This window comes from Crocuta crocuta, unplaced genomic scaffold (genome assembly GCF_008692635.1).
Source record: "Crocuta crocuta isolate KB4526 unplaced genomic scaffold, BGI_CrCroc_1.0 scaffold17, whole genome shotgun sequence".
NCBI classification, from domain to species: domain Eukaryota; kingdom Metazoa; phylum Chordata; class Mammalia; order Carnivora; family Hyaenidae; genus Crocuta; species Crocuta crocuta.
The window spans coordinates 4,455,815-4,475,709 of NW_027532041.1; the positions used below are offsets into that span (position 1 = coordinate 4,455,815).

The window sequence follows — 19,895 nt, forward strand, 5'->3', positions numbered from 1 at the left end:
AGCATGGGAGGGGCAGCAAGAGGGGGAGACACAGAATCTGAAGGAGGCTCCAGGCTCTGAGCTGTTGGCACAGAGCCTGACATGGAGCTCCAACCCACAAACTGCGAGATCATGACCTGAGCCGTAGTTGGACGCTTAACCAACTGAGCCACCCAGGCCCCCCATCTACCCTTTATCTTATTAGTATTTTTCATTTCATACTTATTGTGTATTTCTAAACACAAAGTGTCTTCTTTTACATGTTAGGGGAGATAGAGAAATCTGAAGTTGGCAAGAAGGCATTCAATTCCAAGTCTCCTCTGTGAATGCTTTGCCAGCTGTAGTGTGCATTAACAGACCTGCCATGGGAAGCAGTTCGGGAGTCTACAATCTTTAAAAGTACTTTGCAGTATTTGGTCCCAAGAATGCTTCCTAATCTTCTATGATCTAGTTCAAGGATGAGCAAAGTATAGCCAACAGGGCAAACCTGGCTTGCAAGCCTGGCTTTATAAATTAAGTTTTGTTAGAATGTGGCCATGCTTATTCGTGTGCTCATTTTCTATGGCTGCTTTTCCACTACAGTGGCAGTGTTGAGTAGCCACAGTGAGACCGTATGGCTCAGAAAGCCTAAAATACTTAGTTTTGGCCCTTTACATAAAATGTTTGCTGACCTCCGATGGAGTTCAGATGGTGATTGGGTCATCTCTGTCCATTTCGGAATCTGGGATCCAAAAAATGTTGCAGTCGCAAGGATTAGTAGACAGTAGAGTCCTTCTGGGTTATGATAGAGCTTTTTCCTTTATTTTATTTCATTTTTAAAAATGTTTTTATTTATTTTTGGGAGGGAGAGAGTGTGTGTGGCAGAGGAGCAGAGAGGGGATGGGGGGGACAAGGGATCTGAAGTGGGACTGAGTGCTGACAGCAGAGAGCCCAACGTGCTGGGGCTTGAACCCACACACTGTAAGATCGTGACCTGAGTNTCAGTTGCCCAACCGACCGTGCTACCCAGGCGCCCCGGAGATACTGTTTGTAGTAAAAATAGTTTTTCATAAGCTTTCTAATGTGTTTAGTAATAATTTTGTAGTATGAAGGCCTTTTATATAAATGTTAAATGCTAAGCACTTTAGTTATCACTTGAATTCTTATTATGTATTTTTTTTTAATTGCCAAGGAACAGTTTTAACAATTCCTTTATATTTGAGGCCTTAAATCTATTACTTGGGAGTGACTCTGTGTCTAATACTATATTATTATTCCCTAGCTGTTGGTATTAGGTCAGCGAGGAACAGGGCCCAGTTGGCAATCCTTTACACCTGCTGCCCAGAGCCAGGCTTGTTGAAACAGTGCTGGGCAGAGTGCTCACAGGTTTTGACCCAGTACAGACATGACTGGTACGGACAGGCTCAAGAATCTGCATTTGAAATGAGTTCCCAGGTGACATGTGGGTCCCAGGAATACCTTTCAAAACCTCTGTAGCAGAGAGTTAGCACTGGCATTTCCCAGGCTTGAGGTTTGGGGGAAAGTAGCTTTTTTCATCTCAATTCAACATCAGGTGACACATTAAAACTTCCTTTGAATTCCTTAAACTTCCACCTATCATCTTTGTGACAGGACTCAGTAATGAACCAGGTATCATTTTACTACTTTTGTCTACTGTTTTCTAGTCCCAAACTTCTGTTGCTGTTGCTTTCTGTCCTCACGGCTCTTGGGTTTTACTAAAAAAAAAAGTCTCTTTAATGGTGTTTTCTGTGAAGTTTTGAGATGAAACAGATGCTGTATTCAGCCTGCCAGCTTTCCCCCAGTACGTGTGTGTGTGTGTGTTTTATTTTATTTCATTTTTTATTTATTTCTGAGAGAGAGAGAGAGAGAGCACGAGCAGGGGAGGGTCAGAGGGAGGGAGATACAGAATCTGAAGCAGGCTCCAGGCTCTGAGCTAGCTGTCAGCACAGAGCCCAACGCGGGGCTCGAACCCACGAACCACGAGATCATGACCTGAGCCGAAGTCGGACGCTTAACCGACTCAGCCACCCAGGTCCCCCAAGTGTGTGTGTATTTTAAAGTACTTCTTTTTTTGATTCCTGTAAAACCCCGTAAGGCGAGTTGGGAACTCAAATATTTTCTCTGCATAAAGGAAACAAAGGTCCTGAGACACCAGATCTTGTGATCTGCTGGAAAAGGAAGCTCCAGCTTAAGCTCTTTGACTGACATCCTTTTCTTTGTTAGTTATAACATACCATGAGTTTGACACTATCCAGAACTCAAATGTAGTTTGTCAGACCATTAGGACCCCTTCACTTCATATCAGTGTCTCAATTATTTTTGATACTGAAATTATCTTATGTGTGTTATTTGATCAGTCTCTTGTATTTAAATGTGGCCTTATTTTTAATAAGGATATGCCCCAAATCCATTTAAAGACTTGAACTGGTACATCAGTTTCTATTTTTTGGATTTTTGTTAAATTTTGCATTTCCCCCTCCCCCAAAATACTCTTGATCCTTTTGATGGAAAAGTAGCAACCATTTTCATAGGGGCTTTAAATAAGATAGTGTCATGGATCAAACCCATCTCAAAATTAGTACTCTTGAGACAGGTGTCCTGACCTTGCTTATGGAGGAAGTTGATGCTCTCCCGGATACAGTGTGTCCTCAAATCTGCTCCCTAACAGTCCTTTGGAGGAGGGTCTCAGAAGAGGATGCATAATAACAGTAATCATTTTGCACAAATAATGGCATTTACTTCTCACAACTTTATGAAATAGATATTTTATCCCTGTTTTTAAGTTTATTTATTTAAAAATTTTTAAATGTTTATTTATTCTTGAGAGAGAGACACACGCACATACACACACACACACACAGACAGAGTGTAAGCAGGGGAGGGGCAGAGAGAGAGGGAGATAGAATCCAAAGCAGGCTTCAGTCTCAGAGATGTCAACCCAGAGCCTGACGCAGGGCTCAAACTCATGAGCTATGAGGTCATGGCCTGAGCCAAAGTCAGATGCCCAACCTACTGAGCAACCCAGGTGCCCCTATTTATTTATTTCCAGAGAGAGGGAGGAGAGAGAGCAGGGAAGGGGCAGAAAGTGAGGGAGAGAGAGAGGAGAGAGTGTCCCAAATAGGCTCCTTGCTGTCAGCACAGAGCCTGATATGGGGCTTAGTCTCATGTACCATGAGATCATGACCTGAGATTAAATCAGGACTCGGACCCTTAACTGACTAAGTCACCCAGGTGTGCCTATCCCTATTTTATAGGTAAGGAAACAGATAAATTATGTAAATTGCCTGATGTTTCATAGCTAGGAAATAACAGAGTTGGGACTGGTTTCAGACCTAGGCAATCCATGGGATTTTTTTCTTAGCATGAAAATAGAAAGAAAGAAAAAGCAGCATAAGATATATGCAGTGGGGGTACTGACAAACATTTAAAAATCAGTTCCCAAAAAGGTGGAGGATGCTGATTTGCATGGCTTACTTACTCCTCTCATGGCCAATTTCAAGTTCCCAAAAGGATGTCTCTGAAGGCTGGACTGGCAAGAGACGCAGACAGTGGACTCCTGAGCCTGTGTAAGCTGGCTCCAGCCCATCACCAGGTGTGTGCGAAGATTACCACACCCCAGTTAAATGAGTATGTGATGCCGAAGAGCCTGGGGCCTGGCAGTAAATCCTCAGTCATTGTCAGCCGTTCTCTCCTGCAGCAATGAATGAGCCATAATTGAAACTAACACTCATGCTGAATGCCCAATGCAAATAGAAGTATGGACACCCTGATATGTGGGTAAAGGTCTACATAAACATTGCTATTCCTGAGAGATGACAGTTTTTAAAATTCTGCTTAAGGCTCTTAATCATGAAATATTTGTGATTAGGTAGATAATGGCTAGTAAATTAGGTAGGTGGCAGGTGCAGTAACTCTGTGCAGCCAGGCTAATTCATCATCTGTGTTTTGAAAGAATCACACTACTGCCTCTCTTCCTATTCCTAATGTATGACTCGGCACCAGGGAGAACAGAACGGATAATGCCCCAGGTCCCTAGAGTACCATTAGCAGCTCAGTGGGTCTTTTTTCAGGAAAACCCGAAGGTTTTCTCTTGGGAATGTTGAACTTTGTACAGTCTTTCTCTCTAACTGTTGAGCAGATAGGGAACTCCACTCTGCAAATCATTTGGATTATTTTGGGTTCTTTTTGGACAAATATAAACTCAAAAGTACTGGCATGAGGGGACTACCTCAGGCAGCCTGTGAGCACCGTCAACTGTATTTAATGTATAAAATGAGGGCTTAGGTCTTAACTGAAATGATAAGCCCAGCAGACAGTCTGAGTGGTTTTTGTGGCCCCTGACATCAGATTACAACAATGAAAGTGACATAGTCTGCACCCACAAAGATTATACAGGATCAGTACAAATAAACAGTGTGATGATATTCAATAACATATGCATGCATAAATATAGAAGTAATACAGATTGCAGTGACAATTCTAATTGATTAAGAAAGATTTTATAGGAGTACCTGCATGGCTCAGTTGGTTACATGGCCAACTTTGGCTCAGGTCATAATCTCGAAGTCCGTGGGTTCGAGCCCCGCATCGGGCTCTGTGCTGATAGCTCAGAGCCTGTAGCCTGCTTCGGATTCTGTGTCTCCCTCTCTCTCTTCCCCTCCCTGACCCACACTCGTGTGTGTGTGTGTGTGTGTGTGTGTGTGTGTGTGTGTGTGTGTCAAAATAATAAACATGAAAAAATAAAAAAAGATTTTATAAAGAAAATGAAACCTGAGCACAAAATAACACAAAAGTGACACCTGCATACTATAAAAGTTATTATAGTTGATAATACAGGATTTTTTTTATTCTTGTAAAATGTACATAAAGTTTACCATTTTAACAGTTTTAAAATTCTTATTTCAGAGGCACTAAATACATTCACATTGTTTGAATGTTTTGAATGTTTATGTTCCCCCAAATTCATATGTTGAAATCCTAATTCCTGAGGTGATAGTATTAGGAGGTAGGGCTTTTGGGAGGTGATTTAGGTCATGAGGGTGGAGCCCTTGTGAATGGAATTAAAAGAGACTCCAGAGAGATCCCTTCCCCCCTTCTGCTATGTGAGGACACCACAAGCAGATGACCATTTATGAACTAGGAAAGTGGGTTTTTACCACGTACCAGATCTGCTGGTGTCATGACCCTGGACTTCCCCAGCTCCAAAACTGTGAGAAATAGATGCTTGTTGTTTAATTTTTTTTAACATTTATTTATTTTTGAGAGAGACAGAGAGAGAGACAGACAGAGAGTGAGCAGGGGAGGAGCAGAGAGAGGAGACAGAATCCGAAGCAGGCTTCAGGCTCTGAGCTCTCAGCACAGAGCCTGACGCAGGGCTTGAACTTAAGGACCATGAGCATGACCTGAGCTGAAGTTAGTTGCTAAACCAATTGAGCCACTCAGGTGCCCCTAAGTGCTTGTTGCTTATAAGCCACTTAGTCTATGGTATTTTGTTATAGCAGCCCAAATGGATTTGGACAACCACTTTTTTTTTTTAACTGAAGTGTAGTTGACACAGAATATTACATTAGTTTCAGGTGTGCAACATAGTGATTTGACAACTCTTTATGTTATGCTGTGCTCACCACGAGTGTAGCCAGTACCTGCCAGCATCACCTTTCATCCCTGTGACCTATTCATTCCATAGCTGGAAGCCTGTATGGCACCCTCCCCTTTACCCATTTTGCCCATCCCCAGCCCACACAACTACTTTCTTTCTCGAGAACTTTTTCATCTTTTGGACCGAAATTCTGTACTTATTAAACACAACCATTTCCCCCTCCTCATGGACCCTGGCAAACACTTCTACTTTCTGCCTCTATAAATTTGACTACTGAAGGTACCTCATATAAGTAGAATCATATGTTATTTGTCCTTATTTTACTCAGCATAATGTCTTCAAGTTTCATCCGCATTGCAGCATGTATCAGAATTTCCATCCTTCTAAAGGCTGAGTAATATTGCATTGTACAAATGTACCACATTTTGTTGATACATCCATCTGCTGATGGACACTTGGGCTGTTTTCACCTTTTGCCTATTATGAATAATGGTGCTGTGAATATTGGTGTACAAATATCTGTTCAAGTCCCTGCTTTCCATTCTTTTGGGTATATACCCAGAATTGGAATTGCTGAATACTATAGTAATTTTGTTTTTAATTTTTTGAGGAGCCACCATACCATTTTCAATAGTAGTCTACCATTTTACATTCCTGGTAGCAGTGCATCAGAATCCCTTCTGGAACATTTTTAACCTAAGCCATTTTGTCTGCTTTAGCCAACTCTTTAGCATATCTCAGCTCAGTACAGGAAATTCCTCTAGAGAACAGGACATTTGCCACTACTCAAGTCATTTGGTGCCCCAGTAACAGTTTATACACACCCCACATGGATTAATGAATTACTATTTAAGGTCACAAAGCAGGGACAAAATCTTTGATGTTTCCTGTTATTGCCAAAAAGTCTCCACTGTGTGGACAATCAGCGAGTACCTATTCGCAGTCACGGGAGCCATAGTTCCCAATATTATTTTTCCTGTTAAAATATGAATTATGACATTACCAAGCTTCCTTTCATAAGATGTTAGCAAGAGTCAGAAACCAAATAATGAAAAAGTGGCTGAAAATGTTAGAAAATTAGCATTGGTAAAATTATCAAAGTGATGGTATCAAAATGGCCTTGTCAACACTGGCCGTGGCACAAGCTTCCATCAGAATCAAATGTCCTGTGATCACATTATGGTAAATATGCTGTACAGCTTTTGTGCCCATGGGTTGTTTTTAAGCCTGTACTGGTACCAGTTGTTTTAGAAATGTGAACTCCCAAGGATAATACATTTTTTTTTAGCCTTTTGATGATTTGATGAAAGCTACTGAATATCTCCCTGGGAAAATATGACGCTTGTATGCCCAGGACATTTCATAGCATTTAAGAAGCACTATAAATTTTGTATTGTACATCAGCAATGTCCCGTCATATAAAAAAAAAACCTGGAGTTCTCATTTAGTTTATTCATTAATTAGTAAAATAAGGGTAAATAGCAGTGAAAGAATTTGTTGCATGGGCTTTGAGGTCAAATAGATTTGGAAACCAAACTGAGGACCCTGTTTAACAAACTTCCTAAATCCTACCTTTGTCATCTGTACATTATGAATAACAAAATAGTTCCTAAATAGGAAGTATGACATCTGTCCTGACACATGGTAAGAGCCTGCTGTTATTTTTTTTTAATTTCTCTTTTTATTATTATTATTATTGTTTTTGTTTTTGAGAGAGAGAGTAGAGGGGAAGGGTAGAGAGAGAGAGAGAGAGAGAGAGAGAGACCCAAGCAGGCTTCACATTGTCAGGACAGAGCCTGACTCGGGGCTTGGTCTCATGAATCGTGAAATGATGTCCTGAGCCAAAAATGAAGAGTCAGTTGCTTAACTGACCGAGTCACCTAGGCACCCCACAGCCTTCTTCTATGATTCTGTACTTGAAATAGACATAAAGTAGAACATTTAACATGTTTTATTTCTATTTATCCATAGAGTTTATATGTCTTTTTTTTTAAGTTTATTTATCTATTTTGAGAGAGAGAGAGAGAAAGAGAGAATCCCAAGCAGACTCGTCATGGTCAGTGTGGAGCCTGACACAGGGCTCAAACTCACAAACCATGAGATCATGAGCTGAGCCAAAATCAAGAGTCGGACACTTAATTGACTGAGCCACCTAGGTGCCCTGAGTTTATATGTTTTTAAAAGCAGCTTTTAGAAATGTCTGGGTGGCTTAGTCGGTTAAGCAACTGACTTGGGCTCAGGTCATGATCTCGTGGTTAATGAGTTTGAACCCTGCATTGGGCTCTGCGCTGACATCTCAGAGCCTGATTTAGCTTCCTTCTAATCCACCTATACGTGCAAACATATGGTATCTGCCCCTCTCTTGGAAGCTTTCTTTCTTTTTCACCCCTTCTGGTTGATTTTCATTTGATTCTTATGTGCATTTGATTTTTTAATTATACAATGTTTATATTTTATTTTTGATGGGAGGGTGAGGAGGAACAAGGAGGAGGAGGGGCAGAGAGAGAAGGGGGACAGAGGATCCAAAGCAGGCTCTGCACTGACAGCAGGGAGCCTGATGCAGGGCTTGGACTCAGGAACCATGAGATCATGATCTGAGCTGAAGTTAGATGCTTAACCCACTGTGCCATCCAGGCACTCTTCATGTGCATTTCAGATGAACAATTATATTATTCCCTAGTTAGCATTCTCAGAGCACAGTGCTAACAAGGTAATAACTAGTATGATTATTTTGTTGTTGACATTGATGGAAATGTTACTGTTGTTTCACCATTAAGATTGATGGTAGATTGATTTATGTGCCTGTGTGTGTATGCTTATGTCTTTATATATACATAATAGCACATAGAAAGGCAACTATTCCCAGGCACCTGAGTGGCTCAGCCGGTTAAGTATCCAACTCTTGACTTTGGCTCAGGTCATGATCTTGTGATTTGTGAGTTTAAGTCCCGCATCAGGCTCTGCACTGATGGGGGATCCCTGCTTGGGATTCTCTCTCTCTCCCTCATTCTCTGCCCCCCCCCCTTAAAATAAATAAATATAACAACAACAAAAAAGAGGTGCATGGGTGGCTTAGTTGGTTAAAAATCTGACTTCAGCTTAGGTCATGATCCCAGGATTCATGAGCTCCACATCTGGCTCTCTGCTGTCAGCACAGAACCCACTTCAGATCCTCTGTCCCCCTCTCTCTGCACCTCTCCAACCTCAATAAATGAACATTAAAAAGAAATTTTAAATAGAAAGAAAGGCAACTATTCCAGTATTTCTTGAGAGTTCTTAAATATTTGGCTATGGATATTAAATGGTGTACTTTTTAAATCAGGATGATTGTAGAATATTTAGTCTTTGAACTGTGATTAGTTTTAGTTTTTTTAATTGTAGATTGCAACAATTATCTAATAACTTAGTCTCTTCTATTCCTTGGTCATATACTTTTTATAACCTTCTTTTTGTATTTATGGTTCCTGTTTTTCTACATATTTAGGAATCAAAGTATAAGTAAATAATGTAAAATAGTTGATAAATCCAAGACATTTATTTATTTGTATTTTTCCTGTATTTGGCTTTCTAGTTTCATAAATTATAAACTTAAAGCATTTTTATTTGTTCATTTATTTATTTATTTAGTGAGTAGGCTTCCCACCCAATGCAGGGGCCCAACATGGGGCTTGAATTTATGACTCTGAGATTAAGACCTGTGCTGAAATCGAGTTGGATGCTTAATCACCTGAGCCACCCATGCTCCCTGTATTTAGTAATAGAAATGATGAAGACCATGAATTTTCCTTTCATTATAGCTTTAGCTATGTTCTACATTTCTAAGTATTTTTATTACATTATTTTGTATATTTTTTTATTCCTTTTACCTTTAGTCTTTCATCCTTGAATTAACTGGACAATGCACTCCATCATTCCGAAAGAGAAGAGAGGGAGGAGAGGGACAGGACTGAGTCCTTTTGGTTTCTACTCTGTTTTCAAATGTTCTACAATATCAATATGCTTTATTTTTTCTTCAACCTAAGATATACTTAGGAGAGTATATTATTTAACTTTTTCTAGGATTAACCCCTGCTTGCTTCCAACTTTTCGTTAATATTTAACTTATTGAATTGCCTCAGAGAGTGATTAAAGTCAGCAGTATCATTAAGATCTATCTTATTTTGATTTGCTTTTTACTAATTTTGCCTGATGAAGTTTATTTTGATTTTCAGATAAAGATATTTATTTATATTAAAGATTTTATTTTCCAAGTTGAAGTCTTCTTTTTGTTAAGGAATAGTTTTAAATATTATTTCTTTTCTTTTTTGGTTATAGTCTTCAGGGCCATCCATATCTGTAGATTCAGGTTTCATTATCTGAATAATATCCATTATCTATTTTCCTGCCCCTTGTTCCATTTGCAAGATGATTTCCTCAACTTCATCTTTTTAACCTACCTATTGACTAGATTTTTCTGCAGAATCATTCAGGGTTTCATGAATATCATTGTAATTATTTTAAAATTGTGGAGTCGTCCTTTGTTTCCTTAATCTCTTACCTGTGGCAGTTCTCATTGCTTCTGAACCTGTCTTATTTCTATTCGGAGAATTTTTTTTTAATTTTTAAAAGTATGAAGCATTGGTGATCTAAAGCTGCCCTCTCTTCTACTAGAATAAACAAACCAGAAATGCCCTCTGGTTACCTCTTGCACATAATAATTTGCTCTCCTATAGGTGGGAATAATATTTTATAGGGTTTAAACACATACTTTTTTTTTTAACTTTCCTTTATGTGAGATCTGTTCCTTATCAAAAGAATATTTGTGCCAGTTATCCTTTGCTTCCTTAGTGTTTACTTAATTAGCATTCAAAGACTATACTTTCAGGGATCATTTCTATAGTTCGGTACTTAGTTAGCATTCACATCCTCTGAAAACTCACCCTGGAGGCCTAAGTGATATTGTAGAATGTGGGTCTATCCTATTCGTTTCCTTGGTAAAGGATCTTCGAGTAGGGAGTGGCCAAAGCTTCATCAGTCCCAATAAGAGAACTTGTTTGTATGCTGTTTTCCTCCTTAGTTTTTTAAACGAATGTGCCAGAAGCCAGCTTGGAAAGAAAGGCTGTATTTTGGGGGTGCTTTGGAACATGTCCATCATGCTCTTTGGAAGCCAAGATCGAGGAAAGCAGCAAAAGATAAGTCAAGTCAGGGCCCTGTTCTTGAGTGCCCGGAGAGGTGCCTCCAGGCCTCAGAACACTGTTAATCTGTTCCCTGGGCTTCTTGCTCCTCTGCTCTCTAATCTAGAGAAAATGGGTGGAATTTGCCTGCCTTTCTTCTTTGAACACCACGTCACTGTTTTAAGAAGGGAGATTTATTTTGGTTTCATACATCATGGTTTGGTTGTGAGTAAAGTGATTCCTTACATTTTATGGCATTTTTTTAAGTTTATTTATTCAGAGAGAGAAAGAGAGCAAGCAAGTAGGGGAAGGGCAGAGAGAGAGAGGAGGAGAGAGAGAATACCAAGCAGGCTTTGCACTGTCAGCTTGGAGACCTGATGCACATCTTGAACTCATGAACAGTGAGATCATACCCTGAGCTAAAGTCAGACACTTATCCGACTGAGCCACCCAGGTGCCTCCTGGCATTTATTCTTTAGTGAAAGTACTAATGATCTTTTTCTTCTTTAAAAATCCGTTTAGCCCCTGCTGTTTAGTCCTTTTCTGGGAAAATGCTTATCACATCTTATACTGCCATCTTTTTTAGAAGTCATTGCTTCATGAAAGAGTTTCTTGATTTTCTTTTTGTGGGTTAATGACCTTAGAAATAAAAAGATTCCCTACCCTCTCTCTATAAGGAAAAAAAAACTAACCTAAATGACCTTGTAATGACTGTAATATATAATGACAATAGGCATTCATTGCTCTGGTGATGCTCTTGATAGAAAACTAGTTTATTCCATCCAGCAGTACAGTGACATTTGCACTGATAAGATCAGGTGATGATAGGATTGCCTTGTCCTTGTGGCTAGGATCATCTAATGTGGCTCCTCTTCATTCTCTGTAAATGGTCATGCAAATACTGAAAACGACAAACCACCTACAGTCCAAATACTGACTTAAAACAGAACCGCATGTCAAAACCATGAAGGACCAGACCCTGATTTTATGAAGGCTAGATCCCAGGTTGAGGCAAATCTTGATTGAGCTAGAGGTCTTGATTGTGGCAAACCTCAGCTGCAGTTGCAGAAAAGGAGACTGAGCAGAAATATTATTCCTTAATTCTTCCAGGCCACCCTCACACTTGGAGATTCTGGTTGGCCCCAACCAGAGGAGGTTATCAGCTCCTCCCTGTTGTGTTAGAATACTAAGTGTAACTCTCTAAAACTTCAAATTAAACCACCAAGATTGGGAAAAGGGCTAGGAAAAGAAAATTTTGATGTGGAGTGGTGTGGAGGAGGTTTTATATTACAGGGGCGTTTAGAACGATACCATGTTACTCTTGACTATCACTTACAGACTGTAGGTTCCAACAGGATTTAGAGAAATTTGAAGGGAAAGAGAACATTAAAAGGGGAATTTTATCTTTCACATTAATGGCAAACATAAAACTCAAGTTAACACCTTATTAAAATCAGTATTGTAAGGAAAAGCAGATTATAAAGGAAAAGCCATCAAGCATTGAAAGAAACAAAGAACCATAAAATAGAAAGCGTAGCATGATACGGCAGGGATAAGACCAGCTATTCGTTATAACATTAAAGAGAAATAGGAAAAATATCGCTAATATTAGATGTTTTTTAACAACTCAACATGATCATTACTAGAGGAATACATAATACAAAGTTATACAGAAACTGTAAATGTAAGAGTATGGACAAATTTCATTAATCACTTGCAAGAAAGAGAGCAGATGATATCAAATAAAGCAAAAAAGTATTGAAATGAACAAAGAGGGTCATTTTAGAGTAATCAAAAGCAAACAGAATTATTATGAACTCTCCCATCATAAATCTTATTGTTTCAAAATATACAGAATATAACCTAACTGTCCTAGTAGAAAAATATAAATGTATCATAGTATATCTATGTGATAGCCTTATGCGTAGTGATTAAGAGCCGTGATACTGAGGGGTGTCTGGGTGGCTCAATTGGTTAAGTGTCCGACTTTGGCTCAGGTCATGATCTCACAGTTCGTGAATTCAAGCCCGGTGTCGGGCTGTGTGCTGAAGCTCAGAGGGTGGAGCTGGCTTCAGATCCCGTGTCTCCCTCTCTCTCTGCCCCTCCTCCCCATTTATGCTCTGTCTCTCTCTCAAAAATAAAATAAACATTAAAAAAAAATTTAAATGTCAATATGCACCCTAGGAAGAGGAATCTTGCTGTTTTGTTTTATTTTTTAAAAAATTTTTAAAATGTTTTATTTATTTTTGAGAGAGAGAGACAGCGTGAGCAGGGGAGGGTCAGAAAAAGAGGGAGACACAGAATCCGAAGACAGGCTCCCGGCTCTGAGCTGTCAGCACAGAGCCTGATGCATGGCTCAAACCCACAAACTGTGAGATCATGACCTGAGCTGAATTCGCATGCTCCACAGACTGAGCCACCCAGGTGACCACCCCCCCAAAATTTTGTTTTAAAAAGAGCCATGATACTGAAGTTCCTTTGTTCACAAAGAAGGCTTTTACCAATATTGTTGGTTGAAAAAAGCATGTTTGCACATAGAGGTGCATTAGGAGGATCTTAACGGAGGACCATGGGGGAGAAGAAGGGGAAAAATAGTTGGGGAGCCGGAGGGAGGCAAACCATGAGGGACTCTTGAATGCTGAGAACAAACTGAGGGCTGATGGGGGTGGGGGAAAAGGGAAGGGAGCTGATGGGCATGGGGGAGGGCACTTGTTGGGATGAGCACTGGGCATTATATGGAAACCACCTTGACAATAAACTATTTAAGAAGAAAAACCATATTTCAGATAGAGTGGACATTATTTTCCTACTTTGGTTAAAGTAGAATCAAATGCTAACTGGGGTTATTTTTAGGTTGATGAAACTAGAGTCAATTAAAATATGTATATCTGAGCTTTTAACCTTTTTCTATGGTGAATATAGTAGATTATTGCCCCCAAGTATTTTTTCATTGCCTTGTATGGGATGCTTTATACTTTCATGCATAATTAACGTTAATTTGGCCATGTGACCTGTTTGGGCCAATGAGATGTGAGTGAAAGTAACATGTTCTGCTGACAAGCTAACACTTTAAGACCCATCTCATGGTTCTGCCTTAGCTGTTTTCCCTTCCTCACTTGGGGGTTGCTCTTAAAGCCTGGAATGAAGAGGATACAGAGCAGAGCTGCAGCTGACCTTTACAGGACCTCTATAGGACATGTAAAGGAAACATGTAAATAAATCTTTCTTGTAAGCCCTTTAGATTTGGGGGTTGTGTATTACCACGTCACAACTTGGCCTAGCAGACATAGGCTAGTCTGTTTTTAGATGTTTTTCTGAACACATACAATTTATAATGCCTCTGAACAGCAGTTTCTAGAAATCTTCCCTGCCACCTCATGCTTTAGTTAGGTCTCTGGGTTGTAAATCTGAATTTTATGTCACTCGGTGTAAATGCAAATGTTAGAGCACTTACAAACAATTGTAGTGATCCCACTGATGTGAATGGGGAAGAAGACCGGAAAATCAGATGTGCAGCTCTTGTATTGTTGTTACTTGCAGCAACAATATTTTTCTCATTGAGTATAGGAATTATGTTGGTATTGATTTTAAAATGTATGGTCTTTCAAAAAAATAAATAAAATAAAATCTATGGTCTTTCTTTAGCTTGGGATTTTGTTTAGGCAGTTTCTGAAAATGTGCTTTGATAGAGATGAAATAATTTTTTTAATGTCTCACTAATTCTTATACTCTAGGAGTAAATAGGTATAACCTACTAATAGAATTTAGACTTAACTTTTGTAATACACTTTGAAAAAGAACAAGTAATCGAACACTTGATTGATAATCAGAATGGAATGAACTTTAAAGACCATCTCATTCAACTTTAGGTACTTGAAATCCTCTTTGTTAAGAAACTCAGAAATTAATAGAAATGACAGTAATGTCAAAAATGATTCTTGGAATGAATTAAATTCTCTTAATCTCCTTTTCTTATTCTTGGTATTCTTCAAGATATTCATAATTGTAATTCAACCAAAAGGTTGTGCTTTCATCATCAACAAGTTACCCTGAAAATGTCATTTTAAATTAAAAACCAAGATGTTAGCATTGGTATGTATTAATGGGGAAAGTGCAGTTGGGAGTTGGGCGCAATTAAGAAAAAAAAAAGTTCAAAAGAGGAAATGTTGGCTCTTGATGAAGCTTGGATTGAATTTACTTCCAAACGGATAATAGTCTAATTGGTTTGGTTGTTTCAACCTCATCCCTTGGAGGCCCTTGAATACCTCACAGAACCTCCATATTTTTAGCTCAAGTATCAGCATCTTGTAAAACATCTTGAGCCAGAAAGTACTTCAAATCAGAGACCTGAGCAGCGTTCTTGCTTTCTGTTTGCTGGCATCAGAGCTTGGTTTGAGAAATTTAACTCACACTTACTAGACTGCCTTCACAAAACAAAAGGATTAGATGATCATCTGTCGAATGTCAGCATATCACTTCCTTTTGACAATACTAAATGGAACCTCATCTCCAGCCAAGGAAAGAACACTGCTGCTTACTCTTTGCAGTTAATCCAAAGACTAGGTTTGTTTCAAGAGAAAGTTTTCCGGTTTGGGAGACAAGTGGTGGTGACAATGAAGTTGAAATCTGAAGAAAGGATTCTAAGTTTTATTTGCTAAAGAATCCAGTTTTCCCAATTTATAATAATTTGCCTTTTAATTATTGGGATTGTTCTTTTGAGTCTTCTCTATAACCAGGTGACCATTAAAATCCTGATTAACACATTCAGGGTCACATAATCCATTAATGTACTGTTGTAGATTTAGAAAATATTAACTATTTGTAGGCCTGTATAAAATGCACTTTCAGAGTTTACATGATCTGTACATAAGTCACACAATACATTTATAGCAGAAACAAGCTATTTAACATTTGTCTACAGCCTAAATTTTTCTGAGCTAGAGACTGCATTTCCAAGTGTGTATCTCTATTTGAATGCCTCAGATATACCTGAAACTCATTGGGTTGAAACCATACTCATGACTTTCTATCAATCCTGGATTTCCTATGGTCAGACCTCACTCAGAATACCAGAAACCTAGGAGTCTTCCTCAATCCTGCTTTCTCCTCTTCCCCTGTGCCCCCCTCCCAGTCCTGTTACAACTGCCAGGACTGGATGCTGAATTTCCTATTTCCTGCCACCTCTCTAGTCCATTGTCTCTTGCTTCCTGATTGGGTCTCCCTCACCTTCTGTATTTCCTCAATTTGGTTCTCCTCATGGCTATCAAAGTATCCTTTTATTTGTTTATTTATTTATTTATTTAATGTTTATTTATTTACTTTGAGGAGGGGGGTAGGGGAGCGACACAGAGAGGAAGAGAGAGAATCTGAAGCAGGCTCCACACTGCCAACACAGAGCCCAGTGCGGGGCTCAAACTCATGAACCTCAAGGTCATGCCCTGAGCAGAAACCAAGAGTTAGACACTTAACTGATTGAGGCACCCAGGTGCCCTTCTAAGTATCCAAGTGAAAAATGAAGTGGATCTTGGTTGGGGATAAATGGAAGCAAATCTGAGCATTATCTAGTTTCAGAACGTGCCTGTCAATCTGTAGATACTTGGAACCCTGTTGGTTTTGAGGCTGAGAATCATACGTAGATGTGCTCTTGAGGTACAAGATGTGATCTTGAGGTACAAATAACTGTGGGTACATGTATTCTTGATCCTTCCTAAATCCTGGATCATAAAATGCACAAAATGTGTGAACCCTTTTGCCTTTTGTATCTGTTTTCTGTTGGATTTAACATCACATATATGACTTGGCTGAATTCAACTGAAGTCAGACATGGACTGAGCTCTTACTATAATCCAGTGGGCAGGGGAATTTAACTCTCAGGGGAGGAAACTGACATACTTTGGCCTGAGGGACCATGTAATCTGTTTTAAAACAAAGAGAGTGGTGGGGAAGAATATGACCTCAGCATATGGCATCTTCGCATTTTCCTTGTTGACTGACTTCTTTTTCATATTAACACTTTAAGCCTCCACTTAAAATCTAGAGGAAGAAATAATATTTCCTAATGTGTCAGAGTTCTTCCTCTCACAAACGTGTTGGTATTTTTCCCTAAATATACTGACTTTGTGTTTGTATTTTAATTACATGTTTTCTTGCTGGTTTTGCTTATAGGTATTTTGGACACCTTCACTTTTTGCCTTCTCTTTTCTAGTCAAACCTTACTCATGAAATGGAACAGAAGCTGAAAAATCATCTACTTCTTTGTCTGTGAATTGGAGACACGACTGGGATGGTCTTAAGCGTATACAACTAGACTCTAACTGCAGCTATGAGTTCAGACGAGAAGGGCATATCCCCTGCTCATAAAACATCCACTCCAACCCACAGAAGTGCCTCTTCTTCGACACCCTCCCATAGGGAAAGTCGGCAGGTAAGAGAATATAGTCCAAAGTGCACTTCATCTTATGCAAATACAGCACCATTAGGATATGGTGGGCTTGCTAATTAATCCTGAAATTTTGTTGTGAATATTTTTATTCCACAGGAAGGCTCACTGTTTTCTGTAGATCTACATGATGATGCCATGAAGATCTTGCTCTTGTTTGTCTGTTATTTAGGATCCTTTGTTAGTGTAGACCACAGGCAGGGTGGCTAGGAAGAGCCCTGCTGTCCTCCTCACTGGGCACCTGAAGAGGGGGAGCAGCTTCAGGAACCTGAACACTCTGCTGTCTCTATTCGTGAAGGTGGAAAGGGATGTGAGCCTGCCAAAGGCCTTCTTCCTACAAGTCTATCACTGGCCTGCCCAGCACGAACTTCTGTTTGGAGTTTCATGGAATCTCATTAACAGTCAGATTCAGGAATTAGGATACAAATAAAATTGTAGTATCGGGGAATTAAGGGCAGTGAAAGCTCAGGAGATGCTTAGAGCCGATAGAGAAAATAAATTCTTGTTTCATTACCCCCATTGAGCCAATTCCTGTCATTGTTTTTGTTTAATGAATTACTTTGTTGCTACGTCAGTGGCCGTTCTATGTGGCCACTGGTTGTGGAGGAATCAGCCATATGGGTTTTGTCCTTGTCAAAACAGGCAGCTGTTGTGCCCAGCACATGTCTGAGTGAGTATTGCTCTTTGCTGTTATGACGTATCTTGCGATAGCATTTTTGTTGTGTAACTAGAAATTCACAATAAACAGATTTACTTGACCTTTTATAAAAATGCTCCTTGTGAGGGATATTCACTGAGTAAATTATTCTTGCAGGGGTTTTCCTCCCTGTTAAGTGTTCCAGATATATTGCCTAGTTTCTAGAAATATGAACACGAGGTAGTTCATGGTCCATAGTACGTACAGACTTGGGTCTTGAGACAGCCAATCCAGGTATGAATTCATTCTTCTAGACGGGGGGAAGCACGGCTGGGGGAGGAGGGTCCCTTAGGGAAACTTCAGTCTGTAGACCTTCCCAGCGCCCCCTCCCCCATTTCCAGCAAGAGATTCCTGGGGAATCTGTAAGAATCGGAGATTTCTTACATGTGTATCTTTCATAGATTGTAAGGCAGGTTTTTCTGCTGTGGGTATTTTTTTTTTTTAATGTTTTTTTATTTATTTCTAGGAGAGAGACAGCATGAGTAGGGGAGAGTCAGAGAGAGAGGGAGTCACAGACTCTGAAACAGGCTCCAGGCTCTGAGCTGGCAGTCAGCACAGAGCCCGACGCGGGGCTCGAACCCACGAACCGCGAGATCATGACCTAAGCGAAAGTCGGAAGCTTAACCAACTAAGCCACCCAGGCGCCCCATGCTGTGGGTATTTTTGACACTGGTGTCCTCCATTATAGAGTTCAAACAGGACGTCTACGTTTGGTTCAGGAGAAGCAGTTATAGAATTAACTAAATCTGTGATTACACACAATTATAACGTTTACTGCACTGCATCCGTATAGCAAAAGAAAGCAGAAGTACCGTAAATGAAAGAAAGCACATTTATATTAAATAACAACTATATGCCGAGATGCTTTCTATGTTTGCGATTCCTGTTTCTCCTTTACCCGCCTCTCTGTCCTTTCTTGTTATGGCTTCTCCATTTTTCCCTTGCCCTGGGCATTTCAACCGAGAGACGTTTTAAGCAGCGTGGCCTTCCCAGCTACTGAGGGAAGGACAGGATCGACCCAGGTCACCCTGGAGAATTGTGGCAAATGGAAAAGACTGATGAGGGCTGCGGAAACATCTGTCATACATTGTTGATCTGCCTGTTGCACCTGAGCTCCAGGGCCACCGTGCAAAACAACAGGGAAAAAACTGAGACCCGGGGCTGCAGAGGGAGTCTGAAGGAGGAATATGGACTCCTGGCTGGCTTGTGAATGACAAGTTTTATGATGGGAATAAAGTAGCATGACTGTAAATTGATAATGAATTTTAGAAAAGTAAGACAGTGTTCAAATGGTTGTTATCTTTAAGGAGAGCTTACTTTAGTTTTTGTTCATCTCAGTAGGTGCAAACTCCCCCAAAATACTTTCTCCTCTGCTTCCTTCCTGTCTCCTGTTTTGTGTCTGTTCATTTCTCTCAGGGGAGAGAATAAAGAACAATTACAGTTCTGTTTTTCCTTTCCCATCTCAATCACTTACTAACATCCAGTATTATCTTATGGAAATTGGAAATTTTGAGTGATCCTGTGATGTAATATGAGGCACTGGGTTTTATAAGCATCTGTTTTTTGTGTGTGTCTGTTTTCATAGTGAAGGGACATAGAGAAGGTGTGATAAATTAGTCTTCATTAAATGTCACCATTCTCCTGGTTTAACTGACATCTATGCAAATGAAGGCCATCATTCATGTAAATGAATCATAAAGGACATGATCTAGCACATAGCTGAGAATGCAGTGATACCTTAATGCACATTGTTTGCCTGCCATTCCCAAGTTCTGGTGCTAGCTCGCTAATGAATTGATCGGACATTTCTACTTAGATTTACCACCGCATCTTAAATTAATACATATAAGCCCATTTGCTGTCTGGGTAATCATTCTCTCGTGGACCCAGGGTCAAAGCCATTCCTTTCTCCTTTGATTCTCCCACATTCAGTAGGTGAACAAATTTTATTGATTATTTCATCCTTTATAATGTGATCGTTTCTTTCTATGTGCACTGTCCGCTCGCTAACCCAGACTCTCACCACCT

The 19,895-nt window shown here is 39.8% G+C and overlaps 1 protein-coding gene and 1 pseudogene across 7 annotated transcripts in view; both read left to right on the top strand.

The window, feature by feature from the left end:
* The window catches only part of OSBPL6 (oxysterol binding protein like 6), a 211,224-nt gene that overhangs the window by 104,203 nt on the left and 87,126 nt on the right, over positions 1 to 19,895 (top strand). For 6 of the 7 annotated variants that reach the window (XM_077776286.1, XM_077776285.1, XM_077776288.1 and 3 more), the window contains one exon: positions 16,937 to 17,155. In XM_077776286.1, the coding sequence (XP_077632412.1) occupies positions 17,054 to 17,155 (102 nt within the window). In that variant the 5' untranslated portion in view covers positions 16,937 to 17,053. Of the gene's footprint in view, positions 1 to 16,936; positions 17,156 to 19,895 lie in introns of those variants that run through there. The other variant, XM_077776292.1, reaches the window with a different exon arrangement.
* LOC144241770 (small nucleolar RNA U3) lies at positions 10,427 to 10,530 on the top strand (annotated as a pseudogene).